Here is a 19,508-nt window from a genome sequence, read left to right on the forward strand (position 1 = left end):
TTCACAATGTGGAGATATGCTTGATCCGAATGTAAGAAAATGATTTTTTAAAAAAGAGGAAAGAATGAATTGCCTATAGACTTTGTAATCCAATAACACCCTGATGGCAGTTCGAATCTTGAAACATCATCATTATGTTGCCATTGTTATTCGCTTATTTTTCATGATTCAATTTTATGTGTTTATTATCTAAAAAAATATTCATTTTTATTTATTCAGTATAACTAATTTTACCCTTATTGTTAGTGAGTAGCACAATATTTAGAGTATGCTTGATTGATTTTGATTATTTAGATGACTTATAATAATTAGAGATCATATAGTAATAAAATCGTCATTTTATTTACTATTTTTAAAGAGTTTACGAAATTAAACATGAACAATGAGTAACAACAAGTAATAGTTTTTCTCAATCATTTTCATTTACATGAAAAGTATAACATAATTATTCTAGACTTATAAATTATTATAATCATCAACTTAATACAAAAAACTCCTTTTCTTAATCATAATTTGTTTAATAATCACTATTTAAAGGTCTTCGTATTCCTAAAGAAAACAAAGATAACTACGAAAACTCAATAATTAGCGTTTTTTGAACGTTGAAATTTCCAAAATTAAGATTAGTCATTAAATCTCTATGATGACGGCTCTTTTTGAAATTGTCAACTCATTTTCAAAAAAAAACACCAATAATAAAAGTAAATAATTTGAAATTTTATAAAAAAGAAATTAATTATTTTATTTCCTAAATTAGCTTGTCAACCTTTTAACCAAACCACTCCTATTCTTGGAAAGAGAAAAAGGAAACTCAATATTATAACAAAACTAAACAAATCTTAAAAAAGAAAAAAAAAACTTAAAAAAACAGATTTTATTTCCCACCGTCAATTTTTCCGAAGTAAAATAAAAAAATAGGGTTCGTATTTTTGTAGTGCTATAAAAGGTCATAAAAGTAGATAGCGTCTACCATGCAAAATCAAAAAAAAAAAAAATGTCGATCCCTAATTCAGAAACAAACAACGGCGTTCCGTACACTCATTTACCGGAGTCGGATAACGACTCCGGCAATACTCCGGCAAGATGCCGGAAAACCAACAGATCCACGTTCATAATATTAACCGGTCTGGTGGCATTTTTGTTATTTTTTGTGGCCGTGAAATACGGTAACAACGACGGTACTGATGATATAATTCCGGGACCGGTACCACCGCATGAAACGGTGTGCAACATGATCGGTTCGAATCTAATGCCGTTAACCACCATGAGGACGGTGGCGCGTGGGGTGGAGGAAGGCGTCTCCGCCAAGTCACACGGACATTTTTTGGGTGTACGGCCGTTTCCGTGGACCCAAAAAATGTTGGCTTGGCAAAGAACATCATTCCATTTTCAACCTAAGAAGAATTGGATGAATGGTTAGTTATCATTCTAAATAATGAATCGCGATCATGATTTTTTCATGACAATTTCAATACTTGTAACTGAAAGGTGGACAGAAAGTAATTGCGTATGAATTTAAATAGCTGAAGGACATTTTAGTCTTTTTCTTTACGTTTTATAGGATGATATTATTTCTTGAGGTGAATATTAATGATTTGTTTTTCTTTTGGCATGTGTTTGGATTCTTTGACTGGGATTGCGTTTATCACGGAAATTGCTTGATTTTGTTTCTCAGATCCTAATGGTAAGTTCATATTTTACTACTACTTATTTATGTCTACCTTTACGAAATAATAATAACGTATGTATATATTGTATTTTCTTAAAGACCTTTGTCTATCGAGTTTTACAAAATATCTTTGAAAATTATTGATGAAATCATGACTAGGTAGTAATTTTTAAGTAGACAAATTTTGTTAACATGATGAAGACAGTTGTCTTAAGACAATTGCATGTGAATTTTCTAGGAGAAAACACAAACTTCCATCATGTCTTGTCATTTACAACCTTTTCTTGTTTTGATCCATGAAATCTTTTTCTTTTTTGCTTCGATCAAGAGTGGATAACTTATTTAATCATATTTGACCTTAGTTTATTCATACATTTTTAAATTAAAAACTCCTATTTGTAAAGGCCTTTTATAGGTTCTTTTGAGACATATTTATAAAAAGTTGTTATTTTTTATATAAGACGTAAAATATCTTAATTCTTTATTCAAATTTAAAATTAAAATAATGAATCAGAGAACACAATAAATACATAAAAATTGAAATAATAAATAAGAGAATATAACAAATAAATAAACAGAGGCGGACCCATATGTATAGACGAGTGCACCAGTTAACTTTAGAACAAAAACAAGTATATTATGTATATCTAAACATAGGAATACCATTGTACCACTATTACAAGCTAAAGCAACCACCAATAGATCAGGGTTCAATTTCACCTAATACTACATCATCCGTTAATTGTATTTGTTACGGTATATTCCATTTGAACGAAAGTATTTTTTCTACTTTGTTCTAACTCCAAATTTTTTTTTAAAAAAAATCTTTTTAGGTCCATTATACTACAAAGGATGGTATCATTTGTTCTATCAATACAATCCAGAGGCAGCTGTATGGGGAAATATTGTATGGGGCCATGCAGTCTCAAGAGACCTAATCCACTGGCAGCATTTGCCAGTGGCTATGGTAGCGGACCAATGGTATGATATCAACGGTGTCTGGACTGGATCCGCTACCTTTTTACCTAATGGTGACCTTATCATGTTATATACCGGGTCAACCAACGAATCGATTCAGGTCCAAAATCTTGCGTACCCGGCCGACCCATCTGACCCTCTATTAAGAAAATGGATCAAGTATGAGGGCAACCCGGTTCTCATCCCACCACCCGGAATTGGGCTCAAGGACTTCCGTGATCCCACCACCGCGTGGACCACACCGGAAGGCAAATGGCGTATTACTATTGGTTCGAAAATTAATAAAACCGGAATCTCATTGGTCTATGACACAATTGATTTTAAAAAATTTGAATTGTTGAAGGGTATGTTACATGGTGTACCGGGTACGGGTATGTGGGAATGTGTGGATTTTTACCCGGTTTCTAAAATTGCTGAAAATGGGCTTGATACTTCAGAAAATGGGCCTGCAGTGAAACATGTTTTGAAGTCCAGTCTCGACGATGATCGAAATGACTATTATGCCCTTGGAACTTATAATGCAGGGGCAGGAAAATGGGTACCTGATAATCCAATAATTGATGTTGGTATTGGATTAAGATATGATTATGGTAATTTTTATGCATCAAAATCATTTTATGATCAAGAAAAAAAGAGAAGAGTTCTTTGGGCTTGGATTAAAGAAACTGATAGTGAAGCTGCTGATATTTGCAGGGGTTGGGCCTCACTTCAGGTATCTATCTCTTTTTCGCGTATCATTTAAAAGTCGTGCAAGTAGATATAGAAGTGTGACAAGTAATCAGAAATCAGACAATGACAGAACGTCTTATGATTAAGTGATAGATTTTAATCACGGAACTATAACTTTATACAACTTTTACTATTCATTTAACATTTGGTAACGTGTGATTTTTTATTATTTCGAAAAACAGCCAATTCCAAGGACGATACAGTATGATAAGAAGACAGGTAGCAACTTAATTACATGGCCCGTGGCTGAAGTTGATAATTTGAGATCAAATAACAATGAATTTAACAAGGTTGTAGTTAAACCAGGCTCAATTGTCCCACTAGAAGTTGGTTCTGCCACCCAGGTTAGTAACATATTGTCGATTAAATTCCAACTTATATACATCGACAGTATACATTGATGTCGTTGAATTAATTATTAATTATTAATTATTGTTACAGTTGGACATAATGGCTGAATTTGAAGTGGATCAAAATATGTTGAAGAAAGTAGATGGAAGTAATGCTACATATGATTGTATAAAGAGTGGTGGATCTGGTGAACGTGGGGCATTAGGACCATTTGGTTTGTTAGTGTTAACAGATAATAGCTTATCAGAACAAACTCCAATTTATTTCTACATTGCTAAAGATCTTACTGGCAATTTCAACACATTTTTCTGCAATGATCTCACAAGGTACGTACCAGCTTTTATAATCGCACAAATATTTATGATTAACCATTTTTCTTATTACGTTACCATCTAGATAAAACATTAGATTATAGTATAAGTTATAACGTTTGGTCTAAAAAGGTTCATAAGTAGTAAGAAAAACAAAAAGATGATTATTTCCTTCGTTTCTTTTTATATGTCACTTTTTTACTTTGCACATCATTAAGAAATGATGTAATTTTACTCTTCTATCCTTATTTAATGTTTTCTTAAGTCAACTTTACGATAAATGATTAATACATTTTCAAGATTAATTAACTTCTATCAAGGGTATAATAGGCAAAATATGATAATTTATGCATAAATTTTGTAAAATGACAAGTATTGTGGTCCAGCTATTAATAGAAAAGGATGATGTATAAAATGGGACGGAGGAAGTATTTGTCTCAAATTTACGTTATTTACGAACTTAAGATTAAAATAATTTATGTCTACTCTAATGTTAAGACATTCAAAATAGCAAATTGTATCTAGTTAAACTGTGTCATAAAAATTGAGACGAAATGATTGTTAATTAAGTATGATAACCACAATACTAATATTTGTTTTTATATATTTATAGGTCATCTGAAGCATCAGACGTACGAAAATTAATCTATGGAAGCACAGTTCCAGTTCTCCAAGGAGAAAAACTTTCTCTAAGGACACTGGTAATTAATATTAATTTTCCTTAATCATTTTTCTTAATTATTATTTTCGTACAGAATAATTAATTAATTAATTAATTAACAGGTTGATCATTCGATAGTAGAAAGTTTTGCGCAAAATGGAAGGACAGCAATAACATCAAGGGTATATCCGACAAAAGCAATATATGAAAATGCTAAGATCTATTTATTCAATAATGCAACAGACATTAGCGTTACTGCAACAATCAAGATTTGGCAAATGAATTCTGCAAATATAAAATCTAATTAAATTTAAATGTACCTAGATTACATTTTTTAAATTTTTCAGCATGTATTGTTTTGTGTCATTCTTTTATTTTTTTGTAATTTTTATTATTTCTCCCAATTTTTCCTATTCTTCTCTCCATTTATGTAATGGAAATAATGAAGAAATCAGTGAAGAGTATGTTTTCTATATTCGTCTATTTTTTTTTATTTTGTGCAAACAAAGGTTAGTGAAATTTATAGTAATAATTAATAATATTGTTGTGAAAATAATTACTCCATAAGAAAATGTAGCTGGATATATTGCATCGCGCAATAAATGACAATTACTCCGTAACAAAATGTAACTAACCATATACTTTGAACTCGTATGTAATATGAGTAGTTGGATCATATTATTATTCTTTTTTTAGTATATAGAAAAATTATTTTTTTACTACGAATGAAAAAAATATATGTAAAAATAACTTTTAACATATCAGAATCTCGTCTGTTTATTTTGACACCCCTAATATTAACAAAATTAAAACCCCATGGTTAGCAATGGACCACTACACTGTCCAATATTCATCATGGTCTAACTTTAATCCGTTGGGAATTTCATGTATGGTCAATTTATGCACTGCTGCTTGCATTACAATACAGTATTTTAAATCCCACTATCCAATTTCTTACTACTATAATCCGTTTGTTTTTTTCTATTTTCAAGAGGCTTAATGGTAGGTTCGAGGATTGACGGAGTCAGAAATTTAGTAAAAAAATGTTAAAATTTCTTTTTTAAATTGTGTTAAAGTATATACAAAATCAAAATACATTTACAATATATGATTATTGTTGAAGTACATAATTTTTTAGCGAAGAATGCGTATTAGACCACGTCCTTTCACCTTATATGACTATTGTAAGTGTATTTTTTTAATTTTGTAATGTATTAATGTTAAATTAATACATTTCATAATTTTTTATTTTAATTTTTTAATGTTTTGGTCAGAGCCTGGCATCTTGAGGATGAAACTGTTTGTTTGAAGCATGTTCCACAAGTTCCATTGACTTTGACTATTATCTGCTGCGTGCCCTCACATGAACTAATCACTATTGGTTGTTAAGGTAATAATTTATGTTATTAGTGTGACGAGATAGAGTTGCTCGAATGATAAACACCCCTTATTTTCAATTCGAAGATTATGAATTTGAGTCATTAAAGAAGCAAAAGGAATAGGAGCTCTTACGAAAACTTTAAAAAAAAAGATTATTAATGTAATTTCATTGACTATATATAATAAGTGGTATACCTATGAATTTTCATAAGTGGTCATGTATATATTAGGAAACAACAAACGATCGAAATCAGTGTAGTAACATTGAGTAAAAGTGAAACTGATAGAGTAGTAATAGTATTTAATAATAAGAAAAAATATTTATAAATTGATAAATTATCTCTTTAAGTATATTGTAGAGCAATTTTCACATATAACAAACACAAAATTTATATTTGTATGTTATAACAAAGTTTGCATAATTGCGCTTCATAACAAAATAAATATATATTATTCGCTATACATATACAAAAAAAATCAATTGTATAATTCACTATACATATACAAAAAATAATTCGCTATACATATACAAAAGAAACCAGTTGTATACAAATCAATTGTATGATTTGTTTATATATAAAACGAGAAAGAGAGAAAAACAAAAGAAAATTGGACAGGAGAATATTTGTATTGTATAATTATAAGTGTATAGGACGAAGATATATGTATTTCTAAGTGTATATACAGTTTTGTCTAGCTTTATACAAACGGAAATGCAATTTATACATTTCATTTTAGTTTCTATAAGCGATAGAGGCGAGGGTGGCAAGCGAGATCTGGGAGAGTGACGAGCGAGATCTAGGAGAGGGGAGAGAAGGGAACGAAAATATATGTATATATACAATTTTTTTCGCTTTATACAAACAGAACACATTTTATGCACTTGTGTTTGTATAAAAGTGAGAGCGAGCGAGCAAGAGGGAGGGTGGCGAGCGAGAGTTTGAGGGAGAGAGGTGACTGACAAACAGTTTGCTACAAGGGCACAATTAATCAAAGTGTGGTTAGAGCATTTAATTTGATTAATTAGTTCGTCATTATATAATTTTCCTTTTTAATATAATAGACAAATATTGTTGAATGGAGAAAGTAAGTCGGATAAGTAAAAACAAAATTGATTTTAGCTTATTGAATAATTAAAAATGGACAAGTGAGTGTTGGAATTTAGCTAAAATATGAGAGAACGTAAGTTTAAATTTTAAAGGGCAAAGAGTATGATATATCCCTCAACTTTGTCATTTAGAGTTGATATATCCCTCGTTATGAAAGTGACTCACATATATCCCTATTTTTTATACAAATAACTCATATATATCCTTTTCCTTAACGGAAATGAAAAACATTAATTTTAGTTTAATTTTTTATTATTCTTTTTTAAAAAGATATAATTCAATATGAGTATATTTAATCCTCCTCAAACATATATATATATATATATATATATATATATATATATATATATATATATTATTTTTTTTGTTTCAATGACTAATTTAGATTTATTATTTTAATGGTCAAATTTATTTATATTTCATTAAAACTTATCATAGATGACCAAATTTTTTTCTTCAAATACAAAAATTAAATTACAATATAGACGAAAAAGATTTAAAATTACAATACAACTACAAAAAATAGTTTTTTGAATTTTTTTCTTTACAGTAATAAATGAAAGGAAAAAATAAAATAAGAACAAGAAACTCAAATAATTATAATAAAAGAAGTCAAAAATTAATTTATGTTAGAAAAATATTAAAATATTTCTTAAACTTTGTTAGAAGAATCATACATATGCTTAAATAATTTTTAAGAAAATTAAAAGTTAAAAATATAAATTTAAAACTAATTTTTTCACTTTCATTAAATAAAAAATATACGTGAACTTATTTTGTAACCGTAAAATATATATGAATCGTTTATATAACGATAAAAATATATATAAATAGTTTTTTAATAAAAAATATATCATTTCTAAATAGCAAAGTTGAACGTACGTCAGACTTTTTTATAATTTTTAATAAACTTAACTCTAGCTGAAATTTATGCACTTCTTTGTTGGTAAGTCTTTTTTTTTTGTTACGTGTAAACCTAAAATAGAATTGAGCGCACAATTACGGTAACTAGCCATTTAATATAACATTATTGGACTCTCGACAAACTTATTTATTACAGTACTAATTGCTTCTACTTTTTCATTAACTAATAAAATGTCCTCACTTAAATTCACCAGAAATTTCTATATCTACAAAAAAACGTTTATTTTTACTTATCATTTATTCGTAAAATAAATTTTAACTTTTTCGTTTTACTTTTGATATATTAAGAAAAGATAATAATTTTTTTCATATTTTATTTTCTGTATTAACTTTTTATTTACTAACGAATAATTTGATAATTTTTTTAATTAAAAAATAGACAAGTGAAAGTGAACAAAAAAAATGTAGTCCGGGCTCCTAGTTTTCAGTTTTAAAAGCTATATTGGCAAATGTGTCATTAGATCAAACTAATTACTCATTTCTTATACACATTAACATAGTAGTAGTAACTTGTTTCTTAATGATGATGAGCTGTTCAAGTTAAAATGACCTCCAATCATTTTTTAATAATAATTTAATTGTATACCATATTGTAATGTCGTTTTGCCACAAAAACCCTGTCTTTAAATCATAATTATAAGAAGAAAAAAAAAGGAACTTTCCAAATAAGAAATAAATCATTTCGTTGGAGCAATGGGCTAATGACTTCCTTTTTTTTAAAAAAAAACAAAATATCACATGGGTATGACTAAGAGCTGATGATTACATTCTATAAATTGCCGTCTTGAGAAGATAATATACCCTTCGTTCGAAAATAATTTTTAGTAATAATTAATTAATTATTAAAAATTGTATTTGTCTTAATAACCTTTTTTCTAAATTCCATAAAAGAAAATTGAAGAAAAAGTTATCTGATTTGATAAAATACGTAAATCATAAACTTTAGATGTTATTAAAACATTATATTTAGGTCAGATACATAAGCAGATTTCTAAACTTGTTGGGTTTTTTCCCCTCAGGTACCTTAACTACATCATTTTCATATTGAATCATTGAACCCCCATAATTTGTTCCGTTTAAACAAACACCGCTGTCTGATGTGGAATCAGATTTGTGAGGGATATTGATAGATGATATATATGTTGTTCCACAAATCATTAGTCCAATTGATAGTGAAAATGTTTGAGAATAATCGTATTTTACATTTGAACACATTAGAAAACAAATGAGACTAATACGATTTGTCTTCATTCCTTCATACAAAATTATTACAATTCGAACACAATTGAAGACATTTACAATAGAAAAGCTGATCAAAATCAACCAACAGTGTTTTAAATAAACAAATTATGGGTGATTTAATGATTTAATTGAAAAATTACGTAATTAAGATACCTAAGAAAAAAAACCCAACAAATTTAAACATTTATTTATGTATTTGATCTTAAATTTAATAGTATCAATTAGTTAATCTCGATACAAACTTTAGATATCATTGAAAAAAAAGTAGAAACTAGAAAGAGCCGCAAATAGGACCAACTAGAGTCATTAATGGTTGAATCCACCGAAAAAAGCCCCACACATTGCCTCGATAACCTGTTGGCAATCATGTGGACATTTTTATTATATTGACATTTTTTCTTTTTAAAATTATTTTATTTTTCCCAAGAAATTTATTAATTTGACTAATTATTTATAGTAATCTTATTTAAATAGAGTCGTAGTTTTTCAAGAAAATAAAATAATTGCTTCTCTACAAGTTGTCATTCATGTTGCTATATATAATGTTTTCGATTGAATACACACTTGAAAATATCAATTTTATTTAATATATCAGTTTGATATATAAAATGGAGTAACTAAATAGATAATTAATGGAATTCAAAAATTCGAAAGAAATAAAGCTGGTCAGAATATTTAAATGGGGTTAATCATGTGAAGACGTTAGAATAGAAAAGAGTATTAATACAAATTAAAACAGAAAAAGTATACTTTACAATTGTTTTAAAAACTTTTGTTTTTAGTGAAATTATCAGGAGAAGTAATAAAGAATCAACTAATTAAAGACGCAATCTAATTATATATTAAAAGAAAGGAAAAGGGAAAAGGTATACTAGCTAGATAATTACTAAAATTAATTTCAATACTAATGAAAAATATTAGAAGTTGCTAGCATTTCATGTACTTGATATCGAAGTACTTTATAGAATTTATCAAATATTTCATTTAAAATATATAAAGATTATGATCTAGAACTCATAAATTTATAAAGTTTTGATTTTGAAGTATTTATATTATTGCTAATAAACAAAACACAATGGGAATTTTTTCTGAATAAATTTATAGTTTGAGATACGATAATTTAAAGTTGATGTATAGTTATAATTAATTACGAACAGACCTACAAGTAGATGCAAGCAATTAAGAGCTGTTATTTTTGATTTACTTTGAATTAACAACAAAAATAAGTGTATATTAGAAGTAAATTAATCATAAATGTAGTACTAATTAGTAAATAGGCTGGATCTATGATTTTTTTTCCTAGTAAAAATAAAATCTCTTTGTTTAAAAAAGAATGACTACCTTTCCTCTTTAGTATGTTTAAAAAAGAATAATTTTTTTTTTTTTTGGTAACAACTTTCCACGTGGTATGTTTAAAGTCACAAGATCAAATGACAATTTTGTATATTTAACCTAACTCTAGTTTAGGACCACAAGATTCAAAAGTCTTCTTTATTTTCTTAAACTCGTACTAAGTCAAACTGGGTCATTTTTTGTAAAACAGAGAGAATAACACAATATATGATACAAATACGATATTATCATATGAGCAAATCGCTCTTTCTCAATTAAAGATCTCAAATTTAAATTTTGAATATTCTGACACAAAAACACTTCACCTGAATGGAGCTCTATAGGATGAAAATTACAATTAGTGAAACTCCATTATAATTATCAAATAACGAATGAAAACAAAAGATAAAAAAGAAGAATAATGAAGGTTGGTGGAGGACAAAAAATGGTTCTCAATTTTAGGCGTGTGGGTTATTTTGTATGCCTCACTCTGAACTGTCCATTGGCTGTCATGCCACCCCCTTACCCCCACCTCAAAAAAAAAAACATTTTTTTTAATTGTGTTTTTGAAAAATTACTCAATAGGGTACAACTTTTTGCAAATAGAATATGTTTGGGGCACATAAATCTAGAAATGAAATATCAAATAGATAGCGCGTAAACGGTAAAACGAAAATTTTTCAAGCTTTTTATATTAATAGAAGATTGAAATTGATTGAAGCACGACTGGACCTACTAATTTGCCATGGTCTTTCTGGTGCATCGATCGAGTCTTCTGTACCACGAGATGAATTTAAGTTAATTAATGAAATTGAGAAAAAAAGATGAATAATTATCGAATCGTTTTTCACCTTTTATTTTTATGATAGTTGGTTCTTAATCAATGTGAAAGTTTAAATGTACTTTCAAATATAGATCGATTGTTTCTATTGTGTCTTGATAATCAAAAGAAGCACGAACAACTTAAAAGTAGTGTTTCATGTTTTAATGGTTTTCAAGGCTTAATATTTCGAATTTAGTTGAATAATTATGGTTCCAAAGCTCAAGTCCATAGTCGTCGAAGAGAAATATTGACTTCACAAACCTAAAACAACCTATCTTGACATCAAGGTCCTCGGTTTAACTTGATTCATCACACTTTATACATTATTTTTCTAAATTTTATACTCTGTACATAATATATATAAACTAGTCTTTAACTGTAAAAATAAAATTTATTCTATTTACCCTAATAATTTTTTCATTATGAAATAACTTTTATTGACATCCTAAACACTAAAATGTCAACTACACAGAAAATATTTAATTTACTTTTGCTCAACTAGACCTTTTCTCGTTTTTGAAAAATATATATACTTTATTAGACAAAAGTGATGATATTATTTAGGAAAGGATCATTAAATAATTAGTGGTACATCCATATTACTGTAAATTGTGGGGTTCTAGCTACTACTTTTAATCCGTATTGTTTTTCTTTTTGGTCCATATTTTTTTTTTTGGGTACAAACTTTAATCCGTATTTCTTTCTCTTCTAAAGACAACTTTTTGTATTGTTTTAATATTTTCATTTATAGAAGGAAATATCACAAAGTCATCGTTCACTAGTGTTTGTGTTGGACGGAGCTAGTCTTCTCTTAATCAAAGTCAAGATATTTCAAATTTGAGTTTTATATATAAAAAAAAAATCTTTGATAGAAAATACTTTCTTTCGAAATGATAAATCTGATATACGAATATCGAAAAGCGAATGCAAATTTAAAAAAAAAACATATTTGTGTTATTAAATTGTACATATGTTGTATATGCCGAGGTACACTAACAAGTATATCAAGCTGAAATTGATGACTGAGCTAGAGCAATTATAGGATCCAAAGTACATAAAATAAAAATAAAACATACCCCAAAAAAAATTAACATATTACTAACACGAAATATTTAATTTATGATTCTTTTACTTGTATATAACAAAATAATTTTCTTTAATAACACCCCTCAATTGTCGAACCAAGGAGGCTCAGCCACTTGTTGAAAAAATTCATAATGGTGCATTCCACGTATACCACAAACATGGTTATAAAATCCTTTTACATTCTTCAAATATAACCTATGACAATTATCATATATATCTAAACTTTTTTACTAATAACAAATTTATAATAATGATCATAAGTAAATCAATTTTTATATTATATTATATTATAGTTTTTTATGATATATTTTGTTGTAACCGTTACAAATATTCGTACAAACAACATCCTTGTAGAAAAAGTCTCTGATTGATGCACATGCACCCTATATTTTCATTTTATTAATTTCATTCCCTTGTGAGAGTTTTTTATTTTTTCTTCTAATTTTATTTTAATATTTTTCTCCAATATATCTTATCTGTCATTGGCTAATTTCTGGTCTAATTTTATTTTAATATTTTTCTCCAATATATCTTATCTGTCATTGGCTAATTTCTGGTCTCACACACATATTACACACGAATACACGCTTTCCTTTTGAATACACTCTGTTTTCCCCACAATTCAAAGCTTTCCATGCATTACTCTTGTTCATGTGCACCCTAATAATTATACTAGTTTTATATATTAATTATTTCATCCGTCTAGATTTAACTGAATACATTCTTTATAATTAATTATTCATTGTATTACCTTTTGATATTAGAAATTTTTTTTGAAATATATTCAAATTTTGATCAAAACTATTGTAACAATATAAAATTATAAAAAAACCTATTATTCCTTGTTTTTTGGACATTATAAATATTACATCATTATAAATACTAATGTGTCAACGCGGAACTTTGAAATACAGTACTTTTCAAAATTTAATATCATTACAACAATTTCAATCAAAATTCAGACATTTTTTATCTTCGCGCAATAGTGATATTATCCGCGTATATTGTAGCGTTAGTCATTTGGACCGACAAAACTTAGAGCTAATCACCCTCTAAATTCCAAGCTAGCACCACCATTCCTTTTCTTTCTCTCTCACCTTAGCTATGGCCAACAAATCTGTACCCCAAATAAAGTGAATTGAACCGTTGCCCACTTTCTATTATACTATTAATATGTAAAATAAACCACTATACCAGAACTCTACTACTTGCAACTTTCTCTCTTAGCTACTTTCTCTGTTTTTTGCTTTCTTGCTCTCTTTTCACCTCATTTTTTTCTTTGTTCTATCCATATAATGTAATTGCACACAAAAAAAGAACATTTTCTTGAATCTTTATTGTAAAAACATCTTGAAAGTTTCAATCTTTACTTACTTTGAACTTCAATGGCTTCTTCTACTTGGTCTTGCTTAATTACCCTTATCTGCATTTTCTTGTTTATGGGGTTAAGTTATGCTGGAGATCCATTTAAGTTTTTTAACTTTGAGGTCTCTTACATTGATGCTTCTCCACTTGGGGTGTCTGAACAGGTATGTTTCTTCAGATCTCTACCTTACATTGTTGCTTCCTAGGTAGCAGGGGAAATGTTTGATGTTTTGTATAGTGTTTGGTTTCAGATCTATGGGATATTGATGTTAAAGTTTTGAACTTTATTTAAGCTTGTAGTGTTTTAGTGGTTTCTTGAGTTACATTTTTTGCTTATAAATCTTGTTCAGGTTATTGCTATTAATGGAAAGTTTCCTGGACCAACTCTGAATGTAACTACTAATGACAATGTTGTTGTTAATGTGAGGAACAAATTAGATGAAGAGCTTCTCTTACATTGGTAAGATACTTCCTGTTGAGCTATGTTGTGCGGACTCTTTACTTTCGATGTCACTTACTTTCGATGTCACACTCGTGTTGTTGGATTCTACAAAATGCACTAATAAAATTCTGACACACATTGACATTTTTGAAGAGTCTTTAGGCAACATAATGGGTTTTTGTTCTTTCTATTTTTGGTGCATTTGAGCTGATTTTTGTGGTAAAATAGGTCTGGGGTTCAGCAGAAGAGGAGTACCTGGCAAGATGGTTTACCAGGAACAAACTGTCCTATTCCTCCAAAGTGGAACTGGACTTACCAATTTCAGGTCAAGGACCAAATTGGAAGTTTCTTTTATTTCCCTTCTCTGCATTTTCAGAGAGCATCAGGTGGTTTTGGTGGAATTACTATTAATAACAGGGAGGAAATCCCAATTCCTTTTGATTTTCCATATGGTGATATAACTATTATGATTGGTGATTGGTACACAAGAAATCACACGGTTAGTCTCTACGCGATGACAACTATGAGTTTATCGTTCAAATCTTTTGTTGAAAGTTAAATTTGTGTAGTTTAGTGTGTAATGTGTTGTACCTTTGCTTGTTGTTGGATGTAGTCTTTGAGGAGCACTCTTCTTGCTGGCAAAGATCTAGGAAAACCAGATGGTGTTTTAATTAATGGGAAAGGTCCTTACAGATATAACGATACTATTGTGCCTGATGGCATTGACTATGAAACAATCACTGTCCATCCAGGTAAACTGCATTGTGCTAGAAGTGGACTCATTGTTTGAAAGGAGTTAGATTTATGTTGTCGTTAGACTAATTCATGTTATTTGTTGCACTGTCTAAAATCAAACAACACAAATCTCATGAAAATTTCTAGTACTGCCGTTTAGACATCTGTATGGCTTTTATCTGCTAAAAAGATCCCGCGTTGGTACTTCTGCTATAAAACTTTCTCTAGAAACTTAAGAGCTTGATAGTGAATGTTTATGCTTTTGTGTTTTATTAGTATAGAGAAGGGAAGTGTTTCTCTATACTAATGCATCCAAAGTTCTCATTTAGGCTGTTACTTTGTCTTGCTAATTATCTAAAATGCGACACACTTCTCTTCTTGGTTGTATTATAATGTTCATGTTATGATTCTGCAGGCAAAACCTATCGAATTCGTGTAAGCAATGTAGGAATATCAATCAGCTTGAACTTCAGAATTCAAAATCATAACTTACTTTTGGCAGAAGCAGAGGGATCATACACTGTGCAGCAAAATTATACTAGCTTAGATATACATGTTGGACAATCTTACTCTTTTTTGGTATCCATGGATCAGAATGCAAGTTCTGATTACTATATTGTGGCAAGTGCCAGATTTGTGAACCAATCACAATGGCAAAGGGTCACTGGTGTAGGCATTTTGAAATACACAAACTCGAAAGGAAAGGCACACGGCCCCCTTCCTGAACCACCACAAGATGAATTCGACAAAACTTTCTCCATGAACCAGGCGAGATCTATCAGGTTTGTTTCTCTGCAAGACACTTATCAAATTTTATCAGAAAGATGTAAGTTTGGAACAAATTTATCAGACTAAAGCTTTTCTGCCACTTACCATTTGGTGTTATGGTGTATGTTATGTAGGTGGAATGTAACTGCCAGCGGAGCTCGTCCTAATCCTCAAGGTTCTTTCAGATATGGCTCAATTAATGTGACAGAGATATACGTGGTCCAAAATACGCCACCAAAGGTGGTAGATGGAAAAAGGAGAACAACACTTAATGGGATTTCATTTGTTAATCCTAAAACACCAATCAGACTTGCTGACCAGTACAAATTAAAGGGTGTATATAAGCTAGATTTCCCTACGGCACCACTAACCGGACCTCCTAAGATGGAAACCTCTATTATCAATGGTACCTACAGGGGATTTATGGAAGTAATATTTCAAAACAATGATACTAAAATGCACACATACCATATGAGCGGATATGCCTTTTTTGTGGTCGGGTAAGATCTGGCCTCCCCTCAATGTTCATCATATTCAAACATGAAACTGGAAACTCATTTCTCTGAACCTGACTTATTCACTAATACAAACTTGCAGGATGGATTTTGGCGTGTGGTCAAATAATAGTAGGGGTACTTACAACAAATGGGATGGAATAGCTCGTACCACAACACAGGTAATCCTTTTCATATCTTGTGATTTTCTCAAGATTCGCGACTAGTACATGCTTACAATCCTTTATTCAATATAGCCATTAGTCTGCGATGCTTACAATCCTTTATTCGATATAGCCATTAGTCTGCGATATCTGTTTACAACCCTGATATTGCTCCAGAACCAGGCCAGTATGTACTTTCCCCCCTTTCATTTTTGTGCCAAGAAAGTAATGAGTCTAGTATAACGGTGAAATAAAGTTGATAGTAAGTATATGAAGTATGTTTCAATGACACTACTTACAACTTGATGAGTTCAATTCTGTTCTTACTTGTATATGTCAGTCATAAGTTGTTGCCTTACATAATATTACTGCTTATCTTAAACAAGAACTCAAAACTCAGTTTGCTTGTGGTTTGCCTCTCAATGTAAGCTAGTGAACGCGTACTTAGCTTGTTCAACATGTTATATATGCAACAAACAAATTCGTTTTTTACCAACTTTCTTCGAAATGATAATTGAGAAACATTTTCTATTGCCTAACATTTCCTATGCTGCTCACAGGTTTTCCCCGGGGCATGGACAGCAATCTTGGTCTCCCTTGACAATGTTGGAGTTTGGAACCTGAGGACAGAAAACCTCGACTCGTGGTTTCTAGGACAAGAAACCTACATCAGGGTTGTTAACTCCGAGCCTACTAACAAGACAGAGTTGCCAATGCCAGACAATGCTCTCTTCTGTGGTCAACTCGGCAAACTACAAAAGTAAGTAAAAACAAACAAATATCTTCAAACCTAACTATTTAAAAACACGGCATTGTCTAACATAGTTCATTACTATTCAGGCCACAAGATATATCATATGCAACATCCAACGAGTCGAAATTCTCCTTCATGATTATCATGCTGGTATCCGCGATACTCGTTGTGTTCCAGTAGAAACCTTAGTTTGTTTTTGTGTTAAAAAAAATGCGGGAGCCTGGATCTGTGAGGTCTGTCTGTTGATTTAATTTGTAAGATGTAGGTTGTTTTAGTTGTAGTTATGTTGATATCAAGAAGAAGAAGGAAGGCCATTATTATTATTATTAATTGTTATTGACTTGTAATTTTCATTTATTATTTCCGGCTGTGTTAAAAATGCTCCCCCGGATATGCTTTGTTTAATTTATTGATAATTCTACACATTCTTTCTATTATATATGTAATGGCTACTATTCATTCATTTTATTTCTTACATTACATTTACTTAATTACAAAATAAATGATTGTTAAGATTGATTTATAATCTACTTAAGAGGTCTGATTTCATCGGTTTTGGGAATGATATCGGTTGAACAATAACGGAAGTTGAGAATACAATTAAATAATAAAATGTGGTCTTTCTAATAATTTTTAGATGAAATGATCGTACACTTCAATATAGTATAAAAGCGGATTTGAGATCGAATTTCATCTGACGTTAGAATTTTCGTAAAAATGGTCATATGATACGAGATAAAATTGGTGGTTGTTGATCTTTTCTCAAAATTTTCTTTTGAAAAGGTTAATCCATACTTAGAAGGGTTACATTTTGCCAATTATATTGGAGAAACAAAAACCAGCCAAATTCGTGAGAAATTTTTGTCTTGAGACTAAAATTTAAGTAAAGAGTTTGGATTTTTTATAAGGTAGCATATATGCTTCTCTGGATAATAATAATAATAATAATAATATTAAGTGGTCCAAAATTCAGAATATTTGATTTCAAAGTACCAGCCTGGACTTGTTTTGCAGTCACAAATCAAATCAAATTTGCATTGATTCTTTACAGATAATTAAACAATAAAAAATGCATCTCCTTTCTTGTTATTTTTACTCCTATAACCCTGCTGATTACTTTTGGTTGAAATTTTTAGTGAAACTTTGTGTTAATGTACTTTCGGTCATCTAGTTTACCAATATGATTGAAGTATACACTATCAGATATTTGTATACGTAGTGTATAAACATGTATACACTACATACATCTTTAGTAAAGCAGATTTTTAAATGATATATTTTTTTATTTTTCACTCGACGTAATATATAGTGTTCACTTGTGTAAACGCAAAGTTGGAGGGCATATTTAATCATTGAAACCAAGTCATAAGAAAAAATTCATAATAATTTATTTTGATAAATTTTATGTATCTCATCACAATCTTATGACATCGAAAAAGAATTTGCCCTTTTGATGTAAGTACACATTAAGCCTTTGAATTTTTGTACAAAAAAAAAGGCAAAAATAATCGTAGTCAAACTTGGGCCCAAAACCGTCACATGAATTCACGTGAGGTGCCTAGGTTGTCATTAACTAATAAATGTAATGCAGCTGGTTCTTGCTGATATGATGCATTACTTAATCTTTTATAAAATTAGAAATGTATTATTCTAGCAAATTAACTTTGTTAATAATGTTTTTGGAATTTTAATTTTAACTATATAATTATTCAATACTAAGGTCTAAGGGTAGGATAAAAAATTAATAATAAACTTTACTAAATTAATATAATTATATGTATATCGACTATCGAATACAATGTGGCATGATTAAAAGTTCAAACTCATTCCTTAATATAAAGACAAATTTGGTATAATAATAAAATTAATAATATTATTATTCTCTAATAATTTAAGGATTTGTTTATCTTGCTGTAGGGATCAAATCCTTGTTTTTCCATTTCTATTAAGGCAACTACCAACAGAATCATAAACCAGTCACTTCTATGACACAAATGAAAAGATATATTGAACAGTAAACAGAATAAGTTGAACTAATTAATACAAAAATCACATGACTTTTGAACATCATTTTATATTAATTGTTGAAATATATAACACAATTAATCATATAAATGGTCCACATTTCTTTTCTTCTTTATGTCTCCTGAATGTCATTATGAGGCTAACTAATGAAAGGGAAATGTAAAAG

The 19,508-nt window shown here is 29.5% G+C and overlaps 2 protein-coding genes across 3 annotated transcripts; both read left to right on the plus strand.

The window, feature by feature from the left end:
* Positions 1-966: 966 nt before the first annotated feature.
* Positions 967-5,172, plus strand: LIN9 (invertase). 2 transcript variants are annotated; one of them, NM_001247140.2, is given in 7 exon segments: positions 967-1,415; positions 1,676-1,684; positions 2,503-3,359; positions 3,559-3,720; positions 3,818-4,053; positions 4,652-4,739; positions 4,822-5,169. In NM_001247140.2, coding segments are annotated over 7 exon segments (1,959 nt in total). In that variant the 5' UTR covers positions 967-994; the 3' UTR covers positions 5,008-5,169.
* A 7,062-nt stretch (positions 5,173-12,234) lies between these two features.
* Positions 12,235-17,780, plus strand: LOC101247352 (monocopper oxidase-like protein SKU5). Its single transcript, XM_004245690.5, has 9 exons — positions 12,235-14,124; positions 14,311-14,420; positions 14,631-14,901; positions 15,016-15,154; positions 15,553-15,919; positions 16,040-16,405; positions 16,503-16,581; positions 17,124-17,323; positions 17,404-17,780. The coding sequence occupies exons 1-9, from the start codon at positions 13,981-13,983 to the stop codon at positions 17,495-17,497; spliced, it is 1,770 nt and encodes a 589-aa protein (XP_004245738.2). The 5' UTR covers positions 12,235-13,980; the 3' UTR covers positions 17,498-17,780.
* The last annotated feature ends 1,728 nt before the right edge of the window (positions 17,781-19,508 follow it).

The sequence above is a fragment of the Solanum lycopersicum genome, chromosome 8 (assembly GCF_036512215.1).
Source record: "Solanum lycopersicum chromosome 8, SLM_r2.1".
NCBI classification, from domain to species: domain Eukaryota; kingdom Viridiplantae; phylum Streptophyta; class Magnoliopsida; order Solanales; family Solanaceae; genus Solanum; species Solanum lycopersicum.

Bases quoted from the DNA above. Each gene is read 5' to 3' on its own strand.
- LIN9 (XM_069287634.1), top strand. The intron at 3,721-3,817 runs GTTAGTAACATA...TTATTGTTACAG, and splicing joins AAGTTGGTTCTGCCACCCAG to TTGGACATAATGGCTGAATT. The intron at 4,740-4,821 runs GTAATTAATATT...ATTAATTAACAG, and splicing joins AACTTTCTCTAAGGACACTG to GTTGATCATTCGATAGTAGA.
- LOC101247352 (XM_004245690.5), top strand. From the start codon at position 13,981: ATGGCTTCTTCTACTTGGTCTTGCTTAATTACCCTTATCTGCATTTTC. The intron at 15,155-15,552 runs GTAAACTGCATT...ATGATTCTGCAG, and splicing joins AACAATCACTGTCCATCCAG to GCAAAACCTATCGAATTCGT. The intron at 15,920-16,039 runs GTTTGTTTCTCT...TATGTTATGTAG, and splicing joins AACCAGGCGAGATCTATCAG to GTGGAATGTAACTGCCAGCG.